At 33.7% G+C, this 24064-nt stretch overlaps 1 protein-coding gene across 8 annotated transcripts in view; it reads right to left on the bottom strand.

The window, feature by feature from the left end:
- Window positions 1-23824, bottom strand: part of LOC140790653 (uncharacterized) — a 54189-nt gene extending 30365 nt beyond the window's left edge. For 3 of the 8 annotated variants that reach the window (XM_073140819.1, XM_073140821.1, XM_073140827.1), the window contains exons 1-14: window positions 23741-23824; window positions 23529-23648; window positions 18848-18928; window positions 14153-14252; window positions 13922-14006; window positions 13766-13815; window positions 10856-10935; window positions 10165-10224; window positions 6927-7026; window positions 6771-6848; window positions 3889-3956; window positions 3754-3822; window positions 3594-3671; window positions 3403-3498 (exon numbers count right to left, since the gene is read on the bottom strand). In XM_073140819.1, the coding sequence (XP_072996920.1) occupies window positions 3403-3498; window positions 3594-3671; window positions 3754-3822; window positions 3889-3956; window positions 6771-6848; window positions 6927-7026; window positions 10165-10224; window positions 10856-10935; window positions 13766-13815; window positions 13922-14006; window positions 14153-14252; window positions 18848-18928; window positions 23529-23648; window positions 23741-23752 (1077 nt within the window). In that variant the 5' untranslated portion in view covers window positions 23753-23824. Of the gene's footprint in view, window positions 1-3402; window positions 3499-3593; window positions 3672-3753; window positions 3823-3888; window positions 3957-6770; window positions 6849-6926; window positions 7027-10164; window positions 10225-10855; window positions 10936-13765; window positions 13816-13921; window positions 14007-14133; window positions 14253-18847; window positions 18929-23528; window positions 23649-23740 lie in introns of those variants that run through there. The other 5 variants (XM_073140820.1, XM_073140823.1, XM_073140824.1 and 2 more) reach the window with 5 other exon arrangements.
- Between the last annotated feature and the right edge of the window lie 240 nt (window positions 23825-24064).

The raw sequence follows: 24064 nt of genomic DNA, 5'->3' as shown, positions 1-24064 counted from the left end.
CTGAACTAAATTAATGAAGGGTGGGCTGCAGGCTAACCCACAACCTAGTTCATTGTCTATTATTTGGTGGGGCCTTGGCCCAGCCCAATTCAATGGGTTTAAATCAATCCATTTTAGCCATTTATTTAGTTTTAAAATTCAAAATTTATATTAAAAATTAAATTAAAATTATGTTATTTTTTATTATTTAAAAGTGGTGATTTTAGCACGTCGAGTAGAGGTTAAAGATTTCAGTTATTTTACCTAGATTTAGGTGAGTGAGTTCACTCACATATTTATTCATATTATATTTTGTGTTTTTTATCAGACCACGTATCTTTATGTGCAAATATGTTATTATATTTCTCTATGCAATTTAATTATTATATTGTGTATAAAATATATGATTCAATGATTGCCTATACTTCGTGCAAATAGAAATTTTTAATAAATAAAAATATAAATGGAAAATATAACCGATAATTAGTATGAGTTAGAGAACAATTCCAGTATAGATTGCTTACGACTTTTCGTGGTGACTCAAATCTACCTGGAAGTCCAAGAAAAACGTCCTATTTTAAATCACTATAAGTGACTTTCTTAGATGACTCTAGCGAGGTTAGAGAATAATTTCAGGTTATATCGAAAAGACTTTCTGTGGTGACGCTAATCTCTTTCAACGATTAGTGAAAAAGACAGAGTGAGTTTATCACATAGTGACACCTCCTAGTAACCCTAACCGAATCAACTATGAGAAAAAATCCAAGTGTCATCTCAAGGTGATTTCTAATTAATGTTGATCTACAGGGTGTTGACCTAACTGAGACATATGACATTATTAATACTGAAAGAATTTCAGCATATTGACACAAAGCATGATATGAGTTATGATTTACGTCATTATTATATGTGCAATTATTATTACTATTGTTACAAACTTGCTAAGTGAAATTATCATTTTATATTATTGGACTTAGATTTATCTAAATTTATAGATTTTGAATTTATTTAGCTTTTGAGTGGATTTCAATTACTGAGCTATAGTTGTTGGCTCATGGAATTCTCCTTCTAATATTTCAAGTACTAGTCAGCGTGGCAACTGAGCGAAATGCACTGAAGCTCACCTCCACTTAGGATTTACCCATTTTTACCTTTCAGTTCTTTTAGTCTTTATGTTTTAAATTATCTGTTAATTTAGTTTGATTAGAGGCACATTGGTGGTGGCATTGGTTATTTTCATATTATTGGATTAAATTTATCGAATTCAGATTTTCACATTAATTCTTGTCATTGTGGACTTAAATGACACTGATAGGATTAGGAAACAATCCCAGGCTAGATCGAAAGCCTTTCTACAGTGACTCTAATCTCTCTCAATAGTTAATAGAAAAGATATGGTATATTTATCACATTGTAAAACTTCCTAATGACTTATTAAAGAAAAAAAATAGGGTATGTTTATCACATAATGTCATCTCCTGATGACCCTAATCGATCAATTAAGAGGAAAAAACTCGAGCGCCATCTCGATGTGACTTCTATTTTATATAAATCCAATCAAAGATCCAAATAAGAAATATAGAAATTATTTAATATTGAGAAGTTCGGCATAATAAATTTAGGGATTTTTACAACTCACATCCTATATTTTACCTATTATTCACACCTTGTATTTGAGGATTTTATAACCCGGCCACTTCTTTTCCTCTATAATTCTCATTTGACACCCTGATATTATTTTGACTAAACACTGACCAAGTTACTAAAATACCCCTATCACTCCCTCATTTTTTATATCCATCAACTATTTTTTCCACTACCTCCCCATCATTGTCGTCCCGTCGTCATCGCACCGCCGCCGCTACCACCTTTCCTCATATTCCCTCTCCCTCTCCCTTTTATTCTTCTTTTTTAGGAAGAGAAAAAGAGGATGAAGACAATGATAATTTAGGTATTCATAAATTATTTTGTATCTTATAACGAAATATTCCTTTTCTAATAGTATCTAAGTTAAATCAAGATGTTAAATAAAAATTATAGTGAAAAATGAGGGGGAGGATTACAAAATTTTCAGAGAGATTATGAATCACAAAGTAGGTAAAATATAGAGTGTGATTTGTAAAAATCCCATGAATTAATAAGCATATTATTATTATTATTATTATTATTATTATTTATGAGCATGCTTATTACATTTGTCTCACTCTTAAATTTCTTAAATCATACTTACGGATTTTGAATTTATTTGACTTTTGAGTGGATTCAATTCACTAAACTATAATTATTGGCTCATGCAATTCCCGCTAACATTTTAGGTATTAGTCAGCGTGGTGCACTAGGACTCTACCTCCACTTAAAAATTGGTCAATTACTTTCAGTTGTATCAATCATTTCTGTTATTATTTGAACACTATTTGTTGTCTTAGTTTATCTGGGAAGACATTGTTTGTCAAATTTGGTTTCCGCTATTACCACTTATGGAGTTTTTTTTATTAGTTATTGACTTAGAGTTGATAATTCATATTGAATTCTTTTATATTATGGATTTGGGAAGTTTATTGGTTAAAGCTTCTTATGTATCAAGCTTTGAACATGGGAGAATAATGAGACATCCCATTTTACACTATACATTGACATATAGACATAAACAGAAAGAAAATATACATGACAATAAATTCTATTCTTACGGCATGACCATGCTATTTGAGGTGCATAAGATTAAGGCTTTACTCAAAATTTATGTTTATGACAATTGACAAGAGTAAAACTGGATAGCAACTAGGATAATGAACTAATGAATATCTTGTTTTCTGTATTACTGGGCACTTGGGCAGTAGTTCATGACGTCGTTCTAACATTTTTGGGGAACACCTTCACTGAACTATCGTAACCTTCTTTACCCAATAACTCTGGATTTTTTTTAGCTTTGTTGGATGTTTCCCTAAGACCCTTCAATGAGTTATGTGAATGTAAAATGATCATTTATTTGTGAATGAGCTAAAGCACGCTATCCTAGACATGTAACCAAAAACTAATATTCATCATCTAGAGGAAGAGCAAAAGGGAAATAGGGAATAACAAATCATATATTTCTTAGTAGCTCTTAATAACAGGAAGTAAAGTATGAAGACCAGGCAAATGGATTTCTACCATGGTCTTTGTTTCAGTAAATTAATAACCAAATTTGTCAAAAGTTAAATAAAGTATAAACTGAATCATCCTTCACCTCCTGATATTTCAAATTACAATTATGCTAAAGAAGCTCCTGATCAGATTGGTCAACCCAGATAGCTAGAGAAAATTATGGTTCATAAGTGGTTCATACTTCACAGTCCTAATCACAACACATGCACACTGAGTAGCATAAAAAATGAATGTAAATTATTCCCATCAGTTTGCGAACCGAAACAAAAGTCATATTACCAAATCTCCTTTTGACTCAGCACTAATGCTAGAAGTTCTCATCCTTGCACACAATTCTTGAATAAAACAAACATCATCTTTCAGCAAGGAAACAACCTACAACAGAATCAAATCTCACAAACTATAAACGAAAACTGCAGAATAACTTTATTCAGTCTCAATATAAAAAAACTGAAGATTGAGATCCTTACAACAGCATTATTTGCATCAATTATGAAATTAACACTCGCTGGAGTAGCCCCATCCAATATGCTCGGAAAAATAACATCCTAAATTCATCAGTGACAATAAGAAACTGCATACGAGTATATGGCAACCACTAGTTGTTAAACACCATTAGAACAAACTGACCTTTAGATAACTGATTCTGTAGGTCTGGTGTATCTTTGACAATACTGAATTATTTTTAATAGGGATGGCCTGCAACATGACATGGTTCCTAAGAAAAACACAAGAGGATGATCTACCAAGTCTCAGTTAATTTACCTCCTTAAAAACCACATGCCTTTTGAGAAAAGCACGGTGATTCTGCACCTGGGGGACATCTGGATCATCTGTACAAAGAATAATGACATTATTATAAATTACTTGTTCTGGTTGATTAAAAGTAGAAAGCTGATACAGCCATAATGATCAGAAAAGGATACATTTAGTAACTACTTCAAATTGGTTAATTAGAAGCAGAGAGCTCCTCACAACAATTTGTCTTTGCAGATATAACTGTTCACCTCACACTTTGTAGCAAACTAAGTAGTATGCATCCAAAAATCAATGCCACCACTATATATTTAATAGTTTGGGAATGGCATTCAAAGTGGTAATGTGGAAAATGCATAGGAAGTGGAAAGCCATAAGCAATCCCGGAATCATGCAAACAAAGTACTGCTGATTGCCAATACTCAACAAAGCAGGTCATGCCAATAACATGCTCCCAGGGGAAAACTCTAGCAACAGGTGCCATAGGGAAAGGAGGCATAGTATTAAAGAGAAGCGCTTAGAAGAAAGTGGGAGGAGGAAGGGGACAGGGGAGAAGAGTTTCCACCAAGTATTAAAATAAGGATATTTGTATCTTTTTACATTTAATTTGTTCAAATTTTAAAGTTTACTCCAAAGGTATTCATGCAAAAAAATGAGGATTTCAAAAACTGTTTATTTTGAGCGATATACATATAAATATGAACTTTAGTTGAACATACAAGCAATAAGAGCCTTTTTAAGGGTATATGTGCTAAAAAAACTAATTTGAAAATACAAATATGTTATAGAATAATTAAATATTAAAGACAATTGGGTAACTTTGCAAAAGTAGTTGATCCCAGTCGGTTCAATTGTCAGGTTAGTCAGTTTTTACTGGGTCGATTGCTTATCCGGTTCGATAACAAAATCAAACCGATGGCTGGTTCACCGATCTAACCACCTAATCTGGTCAGGTTTTGATAATTATGATTGTGAGAATAGTTTGCAACAGCTCGAGCAAAGATTGGTCATAACTCCTATGTTTTTGACTTTTGAGTTTTGACTAAGGGCAGCAACTTCGTGATTTACATTAATGCATCTTGTTAGGGCTTGGGTTGTGTTTTGATGCAACATAAGAAAGTGATGGCATATGCTTCTAGGCAACTTAAGGTTCATGAAAAGAACTATCCTATTCATGAACTTGAGTTGGCTGCAACTATTTTTGCATTGAAAATTTAGCACTATTATCTCTATGGAGAATCTTATGAGATTTTTATTGATCATAAGAGATTCAAGTATATCTTCACCTCAAAGGAGTTTAACTTGAGGCAGTGTAGGTAGCTAGAGTTGATCAAAGATTATAATTTCAACATTAATTATCATCCGAGAAAGGCAAATATGATGGCAAATTCTTTGAGTAGGAAATCTTTAAAGAGACACTTGGTAGCAATGACTTGTCAACAGTGCATTATTGAGGATTTCAGACATTTGGATATAGTGGTGACATTGCATCATAGCTTTATACAACCAGCTAGCGGTCAAACTTACACTTTTAGATCGGATTCAGACAGCTCAATTAAAAGACCCTAATCTCAAGAAGGTTCTAAAAGAACTAGAGAAAGTAGAAGCTTCTGATTGCTCGAGGCTAGATAGCGGATTGCTTAAGTATCAGAACAGTGTGTATTCTAGCCATAGTTTGGGATCAACATTTATCCGAGAGGTACGAGAATGTATAAACTTATAGGAGAATTTTTAGTGGAATGGCACAAAAGACATTGTTCACTTTGTAGCTAGATGTCTCACTTATCAGCAAATCAAGGTCGAGAATCAGAGAACTATAGGGATGTTGCAGCCTTTACCTTAGCCTAAGTGGAAATGGGAGGATGTAACTATGCATATTGTCTTGACTCCTTGCAGTTTGGGTGATTGTAGACAAATTAATAAAATATGTCTAACTTTTTAGCTATTCATATAACTTACTCCCTAAACTACCTTGCACAACTCTATATTAAGAAATAATAAATTTAGATATACAAATAACAAAACTAACAATCTTAATTACTCAATTTTTTTTATTTTTTTATTATTAGTATTTTATATTTTACATTTATTTAAAATATTACTATATTAAAATTTTGGGTTAAATATATTTTACCCCCTTGTACTTATGCCCAAAATTACTTTGCCCCTCTGTACTTCAAAAAGTCTCAAACCAATCCCTTTAACAAAAAAACTAACAGAAAACTAACAAAAAATGATTAGTTAAATTTAACAGAAAAACTAATAGTCTCACTTTAGTCATAAGTAAAATGATTGGTTTAAGATTTTTTGAAGTATAGAATGGTAGAGTAATTTTGGGTATAAGTATAGGGGATAAAATGTATTTAACTCTAAAATATTACATTTTGATTTTTATATAAATTATTCTATTATTTGTGTTAATTTTGGTTTTAATTCTGATTATTTTGAATTGAACGTGCTTAATTTTTATAATTAATATAATACAATTTAATGATATAATTTAAATTTGAGATAATCAATAATACTTTAAAATAGTAATTGATGTTATTTTGTTTAGTTATCCCATATATAGTCTTATATAAACCAATCAAAATATCTAGCTAAGAAGTAGTAAATATTAGCACAAATCAAAGAGGTCAGTATAAACAGATACAAAGTCATAGGCATCCAACCAAACACTGCACACCTGCACAGATGTAAATTGTGACATAAAATGAAACCCTTAACAGAAAAAACTTGCATAATAAGCAATAAGCACAGATAACTCAAAAAAGCTGACAGAAAGCAATAAGAAAATCACAAAGTGCATAAAGTATCAAAGGTATAATGACAAGAACGTTAGGTACAAAAATAGCAGCACAAGCAAATAATATTTTATGTAATCAACCTACATTCAAGAGAACCAATAATATCCATAATGAACTCATCTGAGAAAATTTTATCAAAGATAAGTTCACTGTCCAGTAGAACTGCAAACCAAAAAAGATATTTGTCAAATATGCTGTCAAAGAAATCGAAAAATAAAGCAAATTAGAATGAGTACTTACTGATCCCTTTAATAATTTTAAAGATCATGTGGAGACCATCCATGTTTTTAAGATCTTCAAAATTTCTGAAAAGTTCCATTAGCTTTGGGAAAAATTCCTGCTGCACCACATTGTGAAGGAGAAAAAAACATGATTTCTAGGAAAAAGGGTTCACTAGATACCCTAAAAGTAAAGACTATTATCATATTAAAACAGTCATGTAAAGCAGTTTCTTATTCCCTACAAATTCTAGCATTAATGTAACAACCCAAAATTTCTAGCAGTGCTATAGTACTGAGGTGAGGAGGTCGTCATTTCCTATTTCCTCATCTAAATTTTTTTGTTACATCCTTACCTCGTTGGAGCTACCATTATCGGAGTTGTTGGAGTCGTCGGAGTAAGCAAATAGCACCAAACAAATCGCATGTGAAGAGTTTTAACCTGGTTTATTGAATTGATCTATTCCACATGGACCTTAGGTGAGTGAATTCACTCACATAATTATCATCTCGTATTTTATACTATAATTTTTTCATATTATTATTCCTGCAGTATTATACCACATATATTATCATTTTTTACATCTTGTATCATATTCTACTTCGTGCAATACTTTAGTTTATGAAATATTGATCCTCGTCTATTACTACCTTGAAATCCAGGGGATAGACTTATTCCTAATCTAAACATGATTAGGAATCTTCCTAATCATGTTTAGATTAGGAAGATTCCTGAGAACAGTCCCCAGATAGACCAGAAATCTTCCTGAGATAACTCTGATATCTCTCTATGGCTAGCAGAAAAGCATTTATCACATAGTGACACATTCTAGTGACTCTAATCGAATCAGCTATGAGAAAAAGGCTCGAGCACCATCTCGAGATGACTTCTAGTTGGTGTGGCTCCACGAACACAATTCCAAGCTAAGGCAGATGACATTATTGAGATTGAGAAGGTTTGAATAATGAAACAAGGCATGATATTAGTTTGTTAATTGTATCTTTAGGGCTTATACTTATTATTCATATTATGAGCTTGCTAGCTATTGTTATTCATTATTGAGCTTTGGTTACTATCTCATATTAGATAAATAATGATTCTCTAGCTTTTAGGCAAATTCACTCACTGAGCTAAAGTTGTTAGCTCATTAAACTCTTTTTATATTTTAGATGTTGGTCAATGTAGCGAATAAATATGAGCACCGGAACTCTACCTTCACTTAGGATTTTGGTCTTTACACCTTCAGTTATAATTGTGGCTTTTAATTTTAGATTAAAAAGTTAAATGTTGCATTAGTAATATTTAGAAGACATTGATTAATTGAAGTGTTTTATATCTTTAGAAATTTTTGAAATGGAGTTATTAAATAAATTTTAAGTTTTATTATATTATAGAGTTAGATAATTACTGATAAGGCTTCGTATATCTCAAGCCTATTGAGATACATGGTCAGTCATGATTTCTATTTTGGGTCGTGACAATTAATATTATTGCTCTTATGTGACTAACAAAACGTGCAATCAATCATTATGTAGTCATCTAATTGTATTCTTGCTATTTTGTTTGCACTTCCTTTCTTGGTGATGCCACGCACATTTGTCGCCTCAACATCTTAGCTAGAAAGGGTCAGCAAAGAAAGCAATCAGCGTACACCACAAAACTAATGGTTGTTCTCAACCTCTATCCTAGTTGGGGCACCATGAACAAATCCATCTCCTGTCTCTTGGATTTTTCATAGAAGACTTCTCTCTCACTTTCACAAGTATGCTAGTATAACTAGTTTGTTCTCACTAAACACTTCTCTAGTCTCAAATACTTTGGGCAAGATGCAGCTTCCACTTGTTTAAATACAACTGAGGCATGATATACTTATATTCATTCTCTGCAATATTTTTTAATGTAATAAAAAGTGGCTGCGGATGGCAGACGGTCAACCCAACACCACCTAGTGCCTAGGTGGAAAGAGGACCAAGACGGTCTAGCATTTTAATATATAGAAAATTAAAGATAATCATATATAATATATAATACATTGCAAATAGAATTACTAGTGTTTCCTCTTTTCTTAGACAAGTAGTAGCTGAGGCCCAATTACAATTTCTCTATTAGAGTCCCTATCCAATTGGACTGAAAGAAGCCCAAAGCCCAACCTAACTTTTCTACCCGATAGCATTAGAGAAGGAATATTAAAACCCCCTCTTCTCTAATTCATTTTGCGATCTAGGATCTTCCTTCTCCGATTTATAGTCTAAGAGCTTTCTCTTATTCTCTTCTCTGATGGACAACGAGGCTAAAGTTAAGGGCAACGCTGCCTTTTAAATAACATTTCCTAGAAATGATGTAGACAAATTATGACAATTTAGTTTTCTCAATTATGTAAACTGATGTATATTTTAAGTTACAATGAATCATTTCATGACGCTTGCTTATTCAAAAATTCAACTGCATTATTTGCGGCAATATTATGCAAGCAATTGTTATGAAAATGGACATGAGATTAGTCCTCATGCTAGATTTATATGTTGGCAATAATATATTTATAATTGTATATATAGGTATATAAGGATTGTCGTGGCAATGGCACGGAGGGCATATTGGCTCGGCATAGTGTACCAAGTAGAGTATAGACTAGCACACTCTCACAGCCTTGGAATTCCCAAAAATTTGATTTTTGGGAATTTAGAGCCTGAAATAGCTTTTATGGCTAAATAAGTCCTATATCCTAGATATTGGTACAATCAGAATCCAATTTGATGATGCATTTCAGCTGAACAACCAAAGCTAAGAAGATTCCAAGAGAATTGAGATTTCTCACAATAGGGTTTCGGCTTGACATCAAATATCCATATATTCAAGCCAAATTCCAAAAGATAGAAAAAAAATAGGTACTTGACGTGAAAGCTATAGCCTGTAAGACTAGTTCACAAATAAAAAAAGTTGGCCTCCTCAGTGGCAGTTTAGGCTCATGGAAACCAAAAGGCCAAACTCTTGGGGAAGGCCCCCAGCCCTGGTTATTATTTGGGTGAGGGATTTCTTCACATGACTCAAAGCAAACTGCAACTTACCCACTATCCAGATACTTGTAACAGATTCAAGGAAAATTTCCAACAAGTATAGACTGCTTTTAAGTTTTAACTGATTATTCAGAAAAAAAATTTATTAAGGTAACTTAGAAGTTGACATTTTCCAACAACTATAGACTGCTTCTAATTGATTATTCAGAATAAAAGTAATTCAATAAGGCAACTTAGAAGCTCACGTTTTGTGATATTAATTCCACCACGTGCAGCTGCTCCATAGCATTGCAGTCCTGTATGCTCTGCATAATAGAATCAAGTGATCACCCATACACGGTAGTCTTCCAAATTTAAGCCCCAGCAAGAGAGTGCTTGGTAGAAGCAAGCAAGAATATAAAATAATTTGCTCTTTTTCTCGAAGGAAACCCAGCCAACTCGAATTGAGCAGCATACAAGCATATGAATATCATGAATAGGAGTATTAGGACATCGTAAAGATTCAGGTGCCATGTGCATATATATATATATATATATATATATATATATGTATGTATGCACTTCGACAGCACTACTGGATGACTTGACCATAAAATACAGAGAAACAATCTCCATAACTAGTAGTGCAGATGGGTCCTAAGAAGAGTGGAAAATAAAACTATAGAAGTATATTGAGAAGTATGCATAATTCCTTAAAAAAAACAAGATATAATTTATCAAGCTCTTATAAAAAAAAATTAAAAAAAAATATTTATTCAGCCATTTAAAGAATTAAGAAGCATTACCTAGACATCCTGGAAGGAGACTACCAGAAATGACAAGAAAACTAATGCCTGTCCTAGTGCAACATGTTCAGAAACAAAACAAATGGACAAATGGAAGCGGGAGGGTTGTGGATCATGGAAAAAAGAAAGTAATCACCAAGATCAAACAAACCTTCAGAACTAGAGGAAGACTAGACAATTCAATAGATGCAAGCTCTCTCAATTCATTCTTGGTAGCCTGAAATGACTCATCTGAAAAGAGAATCGCAACATGGTCACAATGCAACTAAAATCGCCTCCATTCCAAGAAACATTAGTTAAAAGTTAAAACTCATGCCAGCCAACAATGCTTAATTATGGATTCCTGCTAGAATGGTGTACCTCTTATTTCATTACTCTTGTATTGGTGGAAAAGGAAAATTCAAGACCAAAGGACACTGTGTTCCTTAATTCGTCATCTAATGACTGAGAACAAATTCAAATCTCTCATCTACATCATTTCCATTCTCAACTTTAAGATCCATATTTAACCAGAAAAAAATTGTTAAGATAAACTATTTCTTCATTCAAATTATAGAGGAAAAAACAAGCTTATGATGTAAATCAGTAATTTTATTCCTGACCATGAAAACCTTTTAGATCCTTTTTTCTTTCTTGCATACAGTTGATCTTTACCAGATAGAGTGAACAACTCTGCATCAAGTTGAATAAAAACCTCCAGGTTCACAGGTTAGCACTGAACCCCTAGCCATGTACTTAATTGAACTCCTTGGTGGTTAGAGTCAAATAAAATTTATAGGTTACAGATAAGATTATCCAAGCAACAAAGTGAATTCAGTAGCTGTCTACATCAACTCCTATGCTTGATTCATCCCTCTGTTCCTAGGACTCTCAAAACAGTCCCAGACCTTTTTCAAATCCAAAGCTCTAAAATTTGGGCTAGTCAGCCTTCAACCAAAGCTCCTAGTTCAGAACTCTAAGAAGGCATAGTTTCAACAACCAGAACCAACCAAGAAATAAGGATAATTCCCAGATGCAAATTACTATCCATCAACACTCTCACCCAAATTCTTTTGCAACTCCAAAAGTGTTTGATACAATCATACGACAACAGTGTAACATAATGTTCTCTTTATGGCTCCTACTTAAGTGAAGATGGAAGATGCACAAATAAATGCACAACCGAAATCTAAATTTTGAGCTAGTAAAATCAGATAAGACCTCCTGAAATTGCTATATTTGAATGAGCTAGCCCAGTTCACATTCTAACTGTAACACCATTTGCCAACTCATCCATGTGGCATATCATAAGATGCACTTTTCTGGAATATTTCCAAAACAAGTGCTCGTTTCTTTTCATAGCCTTTGAACATGATCATGTTGAAGAATATTTCGATCACCTTTTTCAGGTTTTCTTGGCCTTCAAACTTTAGTCAAGATTTACAATGCCTACAAGGATTTAAGGAAAAAAAGAAGGAATGTTTTCACTTCTTTTTTCCTACTTCATCCTCTGAAAACACTAACTTTCTTATTCGCAAAAGCAGCTGATTTGATCCCTCAAGGAAGGATTGAAATCAAAGTCAACTGCAAACAAGATAACTGAGTATATGGCTCTAATAAATCTAACTGGGCCTTACTCACTTCTGTAAAAAAAATAAAAAAAATAAAAAAGACTGAAGAGTATGTGGCTCAGTCATGTGAGAATATATGTAGTATCCAGTGATGCCCATATTGGTGGCATACTGGCACATGGCACGAGGGGTGCCGCATGATACCCCTCCTAGCAACGATCCACTCGTCATTGAGCTTTCTATCGTCACATGCCATTCACATTTAGCCAATAGTAGGTGATGCGGGTAGGGGTTTCCAAGAAATATAAATAACCTCTAATTTTTTCCTAAAATAGGTCATTTATTGAAATAATATAAAGATAAAGCATTATAATGTAGATTTTACACTTTTAATATATATACTTAAACCAAAAATCAAAGATTGACATATTAAAGACTCAAAAATATCTTTAAATGTCATAAAAAGTGTATTAAAAATATCATAAATGCTTGCCAATGACATGTAGGGATGTGCCACTGGCACGATGGGGTGTGCTAACGCGTGCCACTTGGCACAACCATCGTTGATTCAAATATTGTATATCTATCTTTGCCCAAAATAATAAAACCTCCATTAATTTAAGTCAAATCCACTTATGTAATGGGCAGTATATTCGAATATAAATATAAAAATTACTATTCTCTAATAACTTAAGTTTTTAGAATAGTTGGTAAATTAATAGAGTATATATTAACCAAAAGATTTTGGCTATTAAAAGATTTAGATCTTTTTCCGTCTTTTTCTCTCTTTAAGAAATTATTCATAGTTCAATGCATCTTGACGAAAATTGGACAAAATAACTCCAAATTTATGACTATCTTATGATTTATCCAATTTCCCATTATGTTTACTTATGGGCTCAAATTCTCTAAACCAGGATTAAGTTAGGATCAAAAATCTAAAAAAGAATGATTTTATAGTGAATAGAAACCATAAAAGGGAAGAAAAATCACTCGAGACTTCAGCTGTGAATCAAAGTGGAGGTATGATTCCACTTGAAGATACAGCTATTTAAATATCACCTTACAGGTTCAAAGCTGAGTATTCAACTCATCTGCTGTATTCTTTATTACCATAATCAAATAGAGAAGAGAAGCAGTTGAAGACTTAAGCCACCAAAATTCAGGAATATTATACACCACCTATTGAGTAGCAACATTTTTCTCCAATATTCAGTGTTCAATCCACTTGAATCCTCATGTCTAGGAAGATCTATCTAACTGAAAATTGTACTTGTGCTAAAAAATAAGAAGAAAGCTAGCAATAATATGAACTACATAATACAAATAACTGTTTAAGATCAATAATAATGAAAATAAAGGATATCATTTCACTGTAGTGTGCTCATAGCTTCTGAATATTCTATTGTTGGGCAAGAAAGAATCTCAATACCTACGGGAAACAGTGATATAGAAACAAGGAAGTATGTACAGACAACAGAGAGATAAGAAGTCAATCCTAGGTCACTTACTCCGACAACTACTAAACAGCAGGTTCCTCTGGACTAGACAAATATTGTCCCTACAAGAAACAAATAGTGTGAGTTGAGTATATTCAGAAGAAAGAAGCACAACTCAGACACAGAAATCTATCACTAACAGGACAAAGCACATGATAGTGAAAGTACCATATGAAGGAGCAACTTTCAGCCTCTTCAAAGTATAATCCCAATCCTGTAGCTAATTCTGGGTCTTCCCAACAGATGATAACATCTGTCAAAATTGACAAAAGAAAAGTTCCATGTTTCCAGGGTATGAATAGGATTGTATAGAAAGTTAGAAACCAACAATATACATGAGGAAATTAACAAAGGGAGCTCAGAGGATATTTGGTCCCTACAAAGTGCATGTTTGTGCACCTTTAGGCCTTTTATATATATCATGAGAGGATATTCGGTGTACAAGTAAAGTATCATTATGTTGTTCACCGATGACGGTCAAACCAAGATCTTCCAACCTCTGAAAATCATTTTATCAAATCAAGTCAGAAACAACTCCAAAAATCACGAGATTATGAGCTAAGAATAAGAAATTCAGGTTTTCTTTTTCTTTACAGTCAAAAGATCAAAAGCAATAGGCAACAGGATTACGAGGATGGACACCATTACAAGGTTTTCACAAGGTTATTGATTTCCTTTTCTGATTTATTGTTAATCAAATTCAAGCCTCTGAGCATGTCCACTACCTGTAGCTAGAGTTAAGCTTTCAATACTTGTTCCCATTATATTGCCTTCAATTGTGATTTATATATATGAGATGAGAACATTTAAAAGTTTTAAAATAAGTAGGTCAAAGGCTTAGGATAATAACAAGAAAAAAAAGAAATATTATTATTTTCCAATCCACTACAAATTGATAGTCCAAGAGAAGGAGAGAAAAAAAGTATGACAACCAAAGAACTGGACGATTCCGGAAAGTGCCAAAATGGTCATGCGGTCATTCCAATCCTTCAAATTAGCATATTACACAGAAATTATCAGAATGACAGAGCAAGAAAGTAGAGATAAAATAAGATGATGAATAAACAGTTCAACAAGAAATGACAAAACAACAAAAAATGTGTCCTCCCAATGGTCATTTTAAGGATAACAAATGAGAACTGTCAAACATGTTCAACGACATACTAAATAGAATACAAATGTGACAATGAAGAGAATTTCTTTACGGTGCCCAAGTAACTCCACGAGAAACTCTCTAGAAATCAGCAATAGAACCAATATCCTATCTGATTCCAACCAAATTATGAACCTCAATAAGATGTGAACTAATTCATTAAGAACCATTCAGCTGCTTCTACAAGCATATCAATTATTGAGTAGTATGACAAATCAAGAAGTTCAGGACTGAAAATGGGTAGCCAGTTATTCTACTTAGATGTGCAACATTAGCAATCCTGAGGTCTGCTCCTACAAAGAGGAAATGACGACTTCCACATGCAATATCTCTCCTTGTAAGCTTTTGGTTTGAAGCCCCAAATACAGTTATAATGGTTCTTCCATGCATCAGTGAGTCACGATGCATTGTTAAAAGAACTGAAACCTATATCAGAAATGCATTGTATTAGAGAAAAAGCTACCTACTTCACCTAGACACTTGCCTTATATTAACCACTTACTCCAGCCTGTTCTATGCATTCTGTTTATAGAGAACAAAATCAACATTTCAGTAAATCAGATGCTGACATTTCAATTGTCAGCATGTTCCTTGTCTACCATTCTAACATTCTTTATGGAACATCTGTTTGCATCTTACTATGAAAGCTGTCCTTTCAAGCTTTACTACATACAGCCTGACAGAAGAAAGCCATACACATAATTGAAATGCATTATAGAAAGGAAGAACTTCGCCTAATTTCTCTTGCATTCACTTCCTGATTTGGGTGTATATATAAAAAAATTTACCTCTCACTGAATTTTAAAACTATCTTTATGATGGCTCACCTCATCATCTGAAAAGTTGAGCATCCCACTAACCCTAACATATAATGTAAAAACCAAAAAAAAAAAACTCTGAGCGCACGTGCGCACCTTTCTCTCTCTCCCTCTTCGGCACGCGGAGCAGCCGCGAGTTTTTCAGCTAAATCCAAATTTGTTTTAGATTTGGATTCTTCTCTATAAATCAAACCTCAAACCCCAAAATCCTCTCTGGGGGATGGACCCCAGCCCCCCTTCTTCCCTCTTTTCATCTCCATCTCCTCCTTTTTTTGCCATCGAGATCACAACATGAGATGAAACCGTCGGAGCATCACCGGAGTAATTGCAGACCACCACACGACTCGTTGGTACCCCATCTCTCATTCCTCATAATTAATTTAAGTTTAATAAGTTAGAATAAAAATACCTATTTTCGGGGAGAAGCGGCGTCGTCGGTGAATCGAGTCGGCTAGTGGCTTTGGGTCGCTACCGCTCGTGCGCCGGAGTGTCGTGCCGTTGGCCTCGTGTCATAGGTGTGCTTCTTTGGAGCCCTCATGGCTCAAATCACCATTGACCATGAGTTAGGAGCGTTAGTCGGCGACGGCGACCTCTCCTCCACCTCGTGTGGTTGTCGTGGCTGCGATCGTGGCGAGGAGCATACGGTGTGGCGGCTGACCGTCGACGGCAACGGTTGTCGGTGAACTCTCTCTCCTCTCTCTCTTCCTCGCGTCGATCCTCTCAAGGAAGAAGGGTGGGGTGGGACTCGGGTTAGATCGAGCTAACCCCTCCTCTTTCGTTTTCTTTTAGTTGCCGGTTCGGGTTGGATTTCAGATCCAAGACTCAATCCACACCATATTAGCAAATGATGGGCTAATTTTTTGCTAGGCCTTGGCCCAACCCATTTAATCAAAATCTTGTGAGCTGCTGCGACTGCCCCACAGCCCAACCCAATCCAATGGGCTTAAACCAACCCATTTTAGTTATTTAATTAGCTTTAAATTTTAGAAATTATGATATTAGTTAAATTTAAATATATTATTTATTTATTATTAAATATGGTGATTTTTCTTAACCCATAGATTAGAGATTTCAGTTGTTTAAGCTAGACATAGGTGAGTGAGTTTACTAAAGTATTTATTTGATTTATTCGTCTTATATTTTGTGTTTTTTATCAAATCACGTATAATTCAGTGTGCAAATAAATTATTATATTTTTTGTGCATTATTATGTTCTATGTGCAAAATATAAGACTCACTACATTGCTATACTTAGTGCATATAGTCATTTATGTGATCAATAATATTAGTGGAAAAACATAATTGATATGTGGTAGGATTTTGAGAACAGACGCAGGCTAGATACTTTCGTGCATCTTCCTGTAGTGACTCAAGACTACTTTGAAGTCCAGGGGATAGTCCTATACCTGATCAGCATATGATCTATTTAGGTGAATCTGGCGCGCTTAGAGAACATTCCCATGCTAGATTAGAAATCTTTCTAAGGTGACTCTAATCTTTTTCTATGGTTAGTAAAAATGACAAGAGGAGTTTATCACATAGTGACACCCTTGGTGACCCTAACTGGATTAACTATAAGAAAAAGACTTGAGTGCATATCGAGGTGACTTGTAATTGATATGGATCCTCAAGAACAGTCCCAAGTTGAAACATATAACGTTATTATTAATATTGAAAGAAATTCAACATATGGACATGAACCATGTTATGAGATATGATTTGCTCTGTCATTACTTGTACTGTTATTACTATTGTTATCATAAGCAAGCTTAGTAAGATTCTCATTTTATATTATTGGACTTGTATTTATTTAAAGTTATGTTATGGATTTGGATTTATTTAATTTTTGAGTAGATTCCACTCATTAAGCTATATTTGTTAATTCATGGGTTCCCTCTTCTAAATAACATTAGTATTTTTTTATTATTGGGTTATAATTACTGGAATTAGTTGTTCATAATTTAAATTCTTATTATTTTGGGACTTAGAAAAATATTAGTTAAGGCTTCATGTATCTCAAGTGCACTGAGATACAAGGTTGGTCATGATTCTAATTTTGAGTCGTGACATATAATATGACAAGATAACTAGCATGCTGATAAACAAGCAAATACATCAGTAAGTCATAAAGACAAACAATTCATAATTTAAAATCATTAGTACAAGCAACATTATTATCCAATTTCTCATTGCATGTATTCAAGCAACTTGTACTTCACAAGTTTGCATTTGCAAAATAACTTATAAAATCTTGTTAATTATTCATATCTATTGCCTTGACACAGAAGAAAAGTTTAATTTAATGCTTTACTTATGTCCTAGTAAATCCTGATTTGACATTAGAAATATCTAGATCTGACCCATCTCGATTAATTTGTATCAAAATCTACCTATCCATCTTTTATGACCTACCAAAACTATATCGACCATTTCTTTTGCAATATCCAAGTAAATCACTTGTTTTTATGTGAATTAAAGACACTAAAAAGTATGTATGTATGTGTGTGTATATATATAATAATGTCAATTAGAGAGACTAAAATATATGTATGTATATAAACCTAATACAAATAAGTGAATAACCTAATATAAATAACCTAACATTTTAGTTAATTGTAACTTTGTAAGTTTAAATGTAGAGAAAAGTAATAAAAGTTAAATATTAAATAATTGAAGACAAGGAATGTCACTTTTATCATAAGAAGTTACGATAAGATTTCATTCCGGAATAAATAACAGTTCTGGTTTTAATCCATCAGTCATTGAAGATAGAATACCCATGAGATATCAAATATCTATAATAACCCAAACCTTCTTCAATTAGGTAAAAAAATAGTTCATAGTTGAAGATAATTTGAGTAAATATAATATCTATGTAAGAATTCCTATTTCACATAGATCCCCTACTCTGACACTAGTTAATTCATCAACTATTCTAAAAGCTTAAGATATTAAAAAATAGTGGTTTCTCTAGTTTAGACTCTAATAGCACAGAATATTCATTAAATCCCTACTCATATTAAAAGTGAATTAGACAAAAAAATAAAGACATATTTCAAAGAAAATGTAGCGTACATGCTAAAAGAAAAGGTGTATAGTATAAAATAAAAATATAAAGTGAACCTCCAGATGTTCAATAGAAACATGCCCAATTCCTTGCCCTTCCCAGCTCTGCTCGTCATTGAAGCTAAACACCTTAACATGCTGTAATAATTTTAGATTAGTAATTAATCATATTACCTCATTAGCTGCCATGCAGAGTTCAGGCAGTTTAGAAAAAGCAGCAATAACATGCACACACAATTCTAGTGTTTTTTAGGCAAAGGCACGGATACTAATATAAAGCAAGAGCAGCACCACAATCAGCATTTGCTAACATCCAGAAATAGTGCGTACCGCATACTGATAGAATTTAAAATGTAATGTCTCACTTTTAAGTGTTATGATGTTTGATGGATGCATAGAAATGTTAAAACATAAATCTAAGAAAAAAAGATTAATAATGCTAAAAAGAAACCACGCAAAGAACAGTAAGTTAACATCTGCCATAACAGCTCATGTTTCTACAAGAAACTGGGTACAGCTGCATATCTACGAAGCACAAGTACTTGGCAATCTTCAAATCAGATGCACTTTAAAAATGATACTCTTTCATGCTTCATTGATGTACGTAATACTTCTTTCAACTTTCAAGTATTCCTATTTTGGAGCAAAAGTAATCTTGTCGACAGCCAGATGTAGCTGAGATACATTATGATATTTCATCATAATTTGGTAAAAATAGTTTATGATGCTTCAATAATCAATAGTAATAGTGAGTCCTACTAAAATAGATCAAATTGCAAAGGCTACAATATGTTACTTCAAACTCAGTGAGGAAAGCTCCATTTGTGATAAATATTCATTGTGGATGCTGTCAGATTGGTTGCATGTTTCGGATAAAATTTAGAGTTATGCACTATAAAACAAGACAAATCTGGCAACTAACACAGCTGAATCTCCACACATGATTGCCCAGTAATGCTTAATTATTACAGAATATATCACACATTCGCAAACCACAAGATCTCACTATAGTACAAGAATATCTGCCTAGCTTCATATATTAAACTATTCAAGTGATTAAAGTGAAGAAATTTGTATGTTACAGTCTAAACACTAAATGCCATCTTATGTTCTTTTGATTTCTTGTCCATAGTTCCATATTCCTTTTGATTCATTGTTGTCTCTTACTCTCTTCTGATGGTATCTCTTGCCGTTTTGCTTCAACCTTGAAATTCTTGGCAAAGCTAAAAGTATAATTGCCATCAAATCATGGATGGCCATGTAGGTCAGCACGCCCCGTGCTGACCGGCACTTGCTGAGTGTCGAGCTTGCCATTCGGCACGGACGCATGTCGGTCATTGTGCCATGTGGAGTCTTTTTTTTAAAAATTTCTTATTTTCATCAATCATTATAAAATCAACTGATCAATTGATCATTTAAAAATCTTAGATAAAATTAATGATAATAAGACTAGAGATGACAACGAGACTTAGTCTGGTAATGATGATGATGGAGATGAGATATACATCCCTGTTAAACAACATTCTCAGAGAGGTAGTCTTTTTTTACAGAGGACTTGAATTTGTAGGTAGCAGAACGTTAGGAGAGGTGCACCCACAGGATGATATGAGTTCACCATTATTATACTCCATATCCTCAATCTGCATGTGCTTATAGTGTGTCTATGCCTGTGTCTGTGTCGATGCCGTTCATTTTCGTGCATGTTCAATATTCATATCATATTATAGGATAATTATAAAATTTCTATTTGTACGAAGACTATGTAAGACGTTACAATGAGCAATACTATTAATAAATGAGTTTTGAAGAATATCAACAGTATTTAATGCAACATTCTTATGTTATTTTTGTGCCGACAAATGAAGTCTTTAATCCTCCTTGTCATTTTACGTTCAACTAGATATCAATTTTAATTATAAAACTATTATTAATTAATATTATGGAGTATTTAATAATATTATGGAGTGTCTAATCATTAATATTAGTTTTAATGAATGTCTTCAATCATAGTATGTGTTGAATAATATTTATATTTAACTGTTACTTTATCTTTACTAAAATATGTCATTTACAAAAATAATCTAAAGATAAAACATTATAATATAGGTTTTAAACTTTTAATACATATATTTAAACTAAAAATCAAAGATTGACATATCGAAGACCGAAAAATATCTTTAAAAATTTATTAAAAATATTATAAATGTGTACCATCATTGCATCAAGTGCATATATCATATAATCACAAATTGGATTTTCTTTGCGTGTCATATCTTGCACCTTCTTTACTTTTCCTAACATCTCATACAAGGTCTGCATTATATTTCTTTGATAAAAAATTTGGCCCCATGTAGAAGTAACCTGTCCAAATTTATGATCAACCTTTCCATGAATGAGAAAAGACTTGTTAGGCTACTCAGGTGTACAAACTTGGTTATATAGCTTTCGTTGCATGAGCATTGGGAGTAAGTAATTTGCTCTGCATAATGCACTATCCAATCCTTATATGCAATTGAACCACATATAGGGGTTATATTTGTGGACCACATATGAATATGCACTCGTATATGGACCACTAATGAATGTGGTTGCATATGTAAATGATAACTGTCTGTCCTATTATTGATATATCTATCATTATTAAGTTGACATTTAACATTTCATTGGTCATCTGCAACTAACCATGTTTGCTAAATGTGTGAATACCCATATGATCATAATAAAATCATGTGTGAACAAGATTTGATAAAGATAATTTTCCAGATATTATAAAGCTACATTTTATATATTTATCAGTTTAGTTAATATATTATGTAATGAGGCTTTATAAATGACATTTTATTGCTAGACTGCATTAGCCCCCCATCCATCCTAAGCATCACATCAAGCTGACAGGAGTCAATCTACAGCAGCAATGGCAATAAGAGGGAAGCTTCTGTATAAGCTTTTGCCCTTTGATTTCCTAAAAGAGATATACTAAATGACCTATTTTATTCTCCCGGAACTAGGTAATCTAAAAGTTCCTTTCAATCTTCTTAACTTTAATATGAAGGGCACACAATGCTTCTTATTCAAGAACCTTAATCAACCGACCCAGGAAACGGAGTGGCATCACATCCTTGAACTCGAGTAAGGACTGATTGGACCTCTTAGAGAAGATCCTCCCTTCCCCACTTTTATCATGACTAAAGGTTGCTACATAGGTCTCTTCCTCCTTGAAACCCATGGAAAGCTAGACGGATGACCAAGATCATCTGTCTTTTACCTAACCTTTCATGGTCGCCCTTCATCTATTCTCATCAATATTCCAAGAAACGACATAGGATTGCCTATGCCTTTTTGAATGTCCGAATTATTTCTACAAAAAAAGATAAATATAAGAAGTTATTTGTCATCACTATAAATACAGCTAATAAGAATCACGGATCTCAGTTTTGGCCGATTCCAAGGTAGATCGGCTAAAATTGATCAAGATCGGCCAAGATTTTAAGTGTCGGTTTTGAGATCAGAATCGGATGCTTGAAAAAACGATATATATTGACCATATCGACTGTATCAGCCTTCTGTTTCAGACGATAACGAAGCACAACTTTAAACTATAAGCATATTAGGTCCTTTATTAGATGTGGCATTTGTTATTTATATTGACAAGCAAGGAATTCTCTATGTGATGCATCAAAAGGTGGATTAGTTTGAAATGGTTTTTCTCCTCTTCTTTTTTTCTGCACCCGTTTTGACCCATCACAGAGAGTAACAATAATTTGCATAAACATCACTCTACGAATACTCATCCAAAATGCTAATTATATTTAGGAAGACCTGAACTCATGAGAACTTAAAAAAGTCAAATACTACTACATCCACTCCACTATTGCAGCAGAGGCCACAGAAAATAAAATCAGATTGGTAGACCTTCCAAAAAAATCACATTTAAACATTTCAGCTGTTCTCTCTGTAGTAACCGTCTTCGGTTAGTCAAGAAACAGTTGGAAGATCTTCCCAGAAAATTCACAGCAGAGATCGTTACTACACTAGAAATTTAGCAAACTACCTTCGAGCATAGTGATGCAATTGGAATAAGAACCAGCAGGAGAACACCGAATAATAAAAGGACCAAATAATGCTTACCAGTCATGGAAGGTTTATATTATGTAAAACATAAAAATCAAACGACAATATAACTGCATGGATTTGCTCGAGGTGTTCGTTAGCCAGAAACCGTTTGAATCTATTATGTTAACGAATTAGGAGAATTTACTATACCCTTGAAATTTAAACTCAAAGAACCTATTCCGAGCATAACAACGGGGTATAGAACAAGAACAAGAAGCAAAAAAATCAAACCAAAACCAAATTAAACTATAACGACAACCAGTACAAAATCAAGAACAAGAACCTGGCATGGATTTGCTCCTATGAAACAAAATCAAACTCACAACAGAGATGGTTGCAATTTACACCAAGAGCCAGTACAAGAACGGAATTCGAACAAGAAACCAGCACAAGAACGCAAGAAGAACCAAATTAAAGCTCGCGAGCCTATCTAGGGTATCAAAATACGTCAATACAAACGCAAGACGTACTTGGATTTCCCGTTTGAAAAATAAATAATCCATAAAGCCTACAAAAAAGATCGTTTATTACATTCAACAAGCCTAAACAGGTACCTCCGATGCAGCCATAGCAACAGAAATGCAGCAAGAACCAGTACAAGAAAGCAATGCCAAACGCGACTAACCTGCATTGATCTGCTTATTGGAATGTACGATTTCGACCATTTTCCGACCGAACCATTCTGTTGGACGTGGGAAGCTTCTGCTTCTCCGTGAAGCGTTCTTGGAGGCGGACTTGAAGGATTCTAACCCAAGAAGGACAGAGTTTTGTAGGGTTTCGGAGCGAGAATAAAAGAAGATGAGAAGAAGATGTTCGAGAGAATGCTAGAAAGAATACCTCAACCGCCATTGACGTCGTACAGCCTCTCTCTCTCTCTCTCTCTCTCTCTCTCTCTCTCTCTGCCCCCACCTTTTCGAATGCTTTTACGAGATATCAGGAAAGATGGTAACGCCAATTTATAGGCGACCAAGGATGAGGGTGGCGATGGAGATCTGATCATTTGCGTGCCCGAATTCAGGAATTTCCTACATACATGTCATCTAGTTGTTCGGAGTATATATCTTGTCATTTTTCAATGTGAAAGAGACCTTTTCTTTTCTCCACTTCTCTGGTTTAGTAATATCCAAATTGAATTAGTGCAGTTGAGATTTAAACACGAAA

The sequence above is a fragment of the Typha latifolia genome, chromosome 6, assembly GCF_019914945.1.
Source record: "Typha latifolia isolate L0001 chromosome 6, TyphaL0001v2, whole genome shotgun sequence".
In the NCBI taxonomy this organism is placed as follows: domain Eukaryota; kingdom Viridiplantae; phylum Streptophyta; class Magnoliopsida; order Poales; family Typhaceae; genus Typha; species Typha latifolia.
The sequence above is the reverse complement of the archived record's forward strand: the minus strand, read 5'-3'. Positions and strand labels throughout refer to the sequence as shown.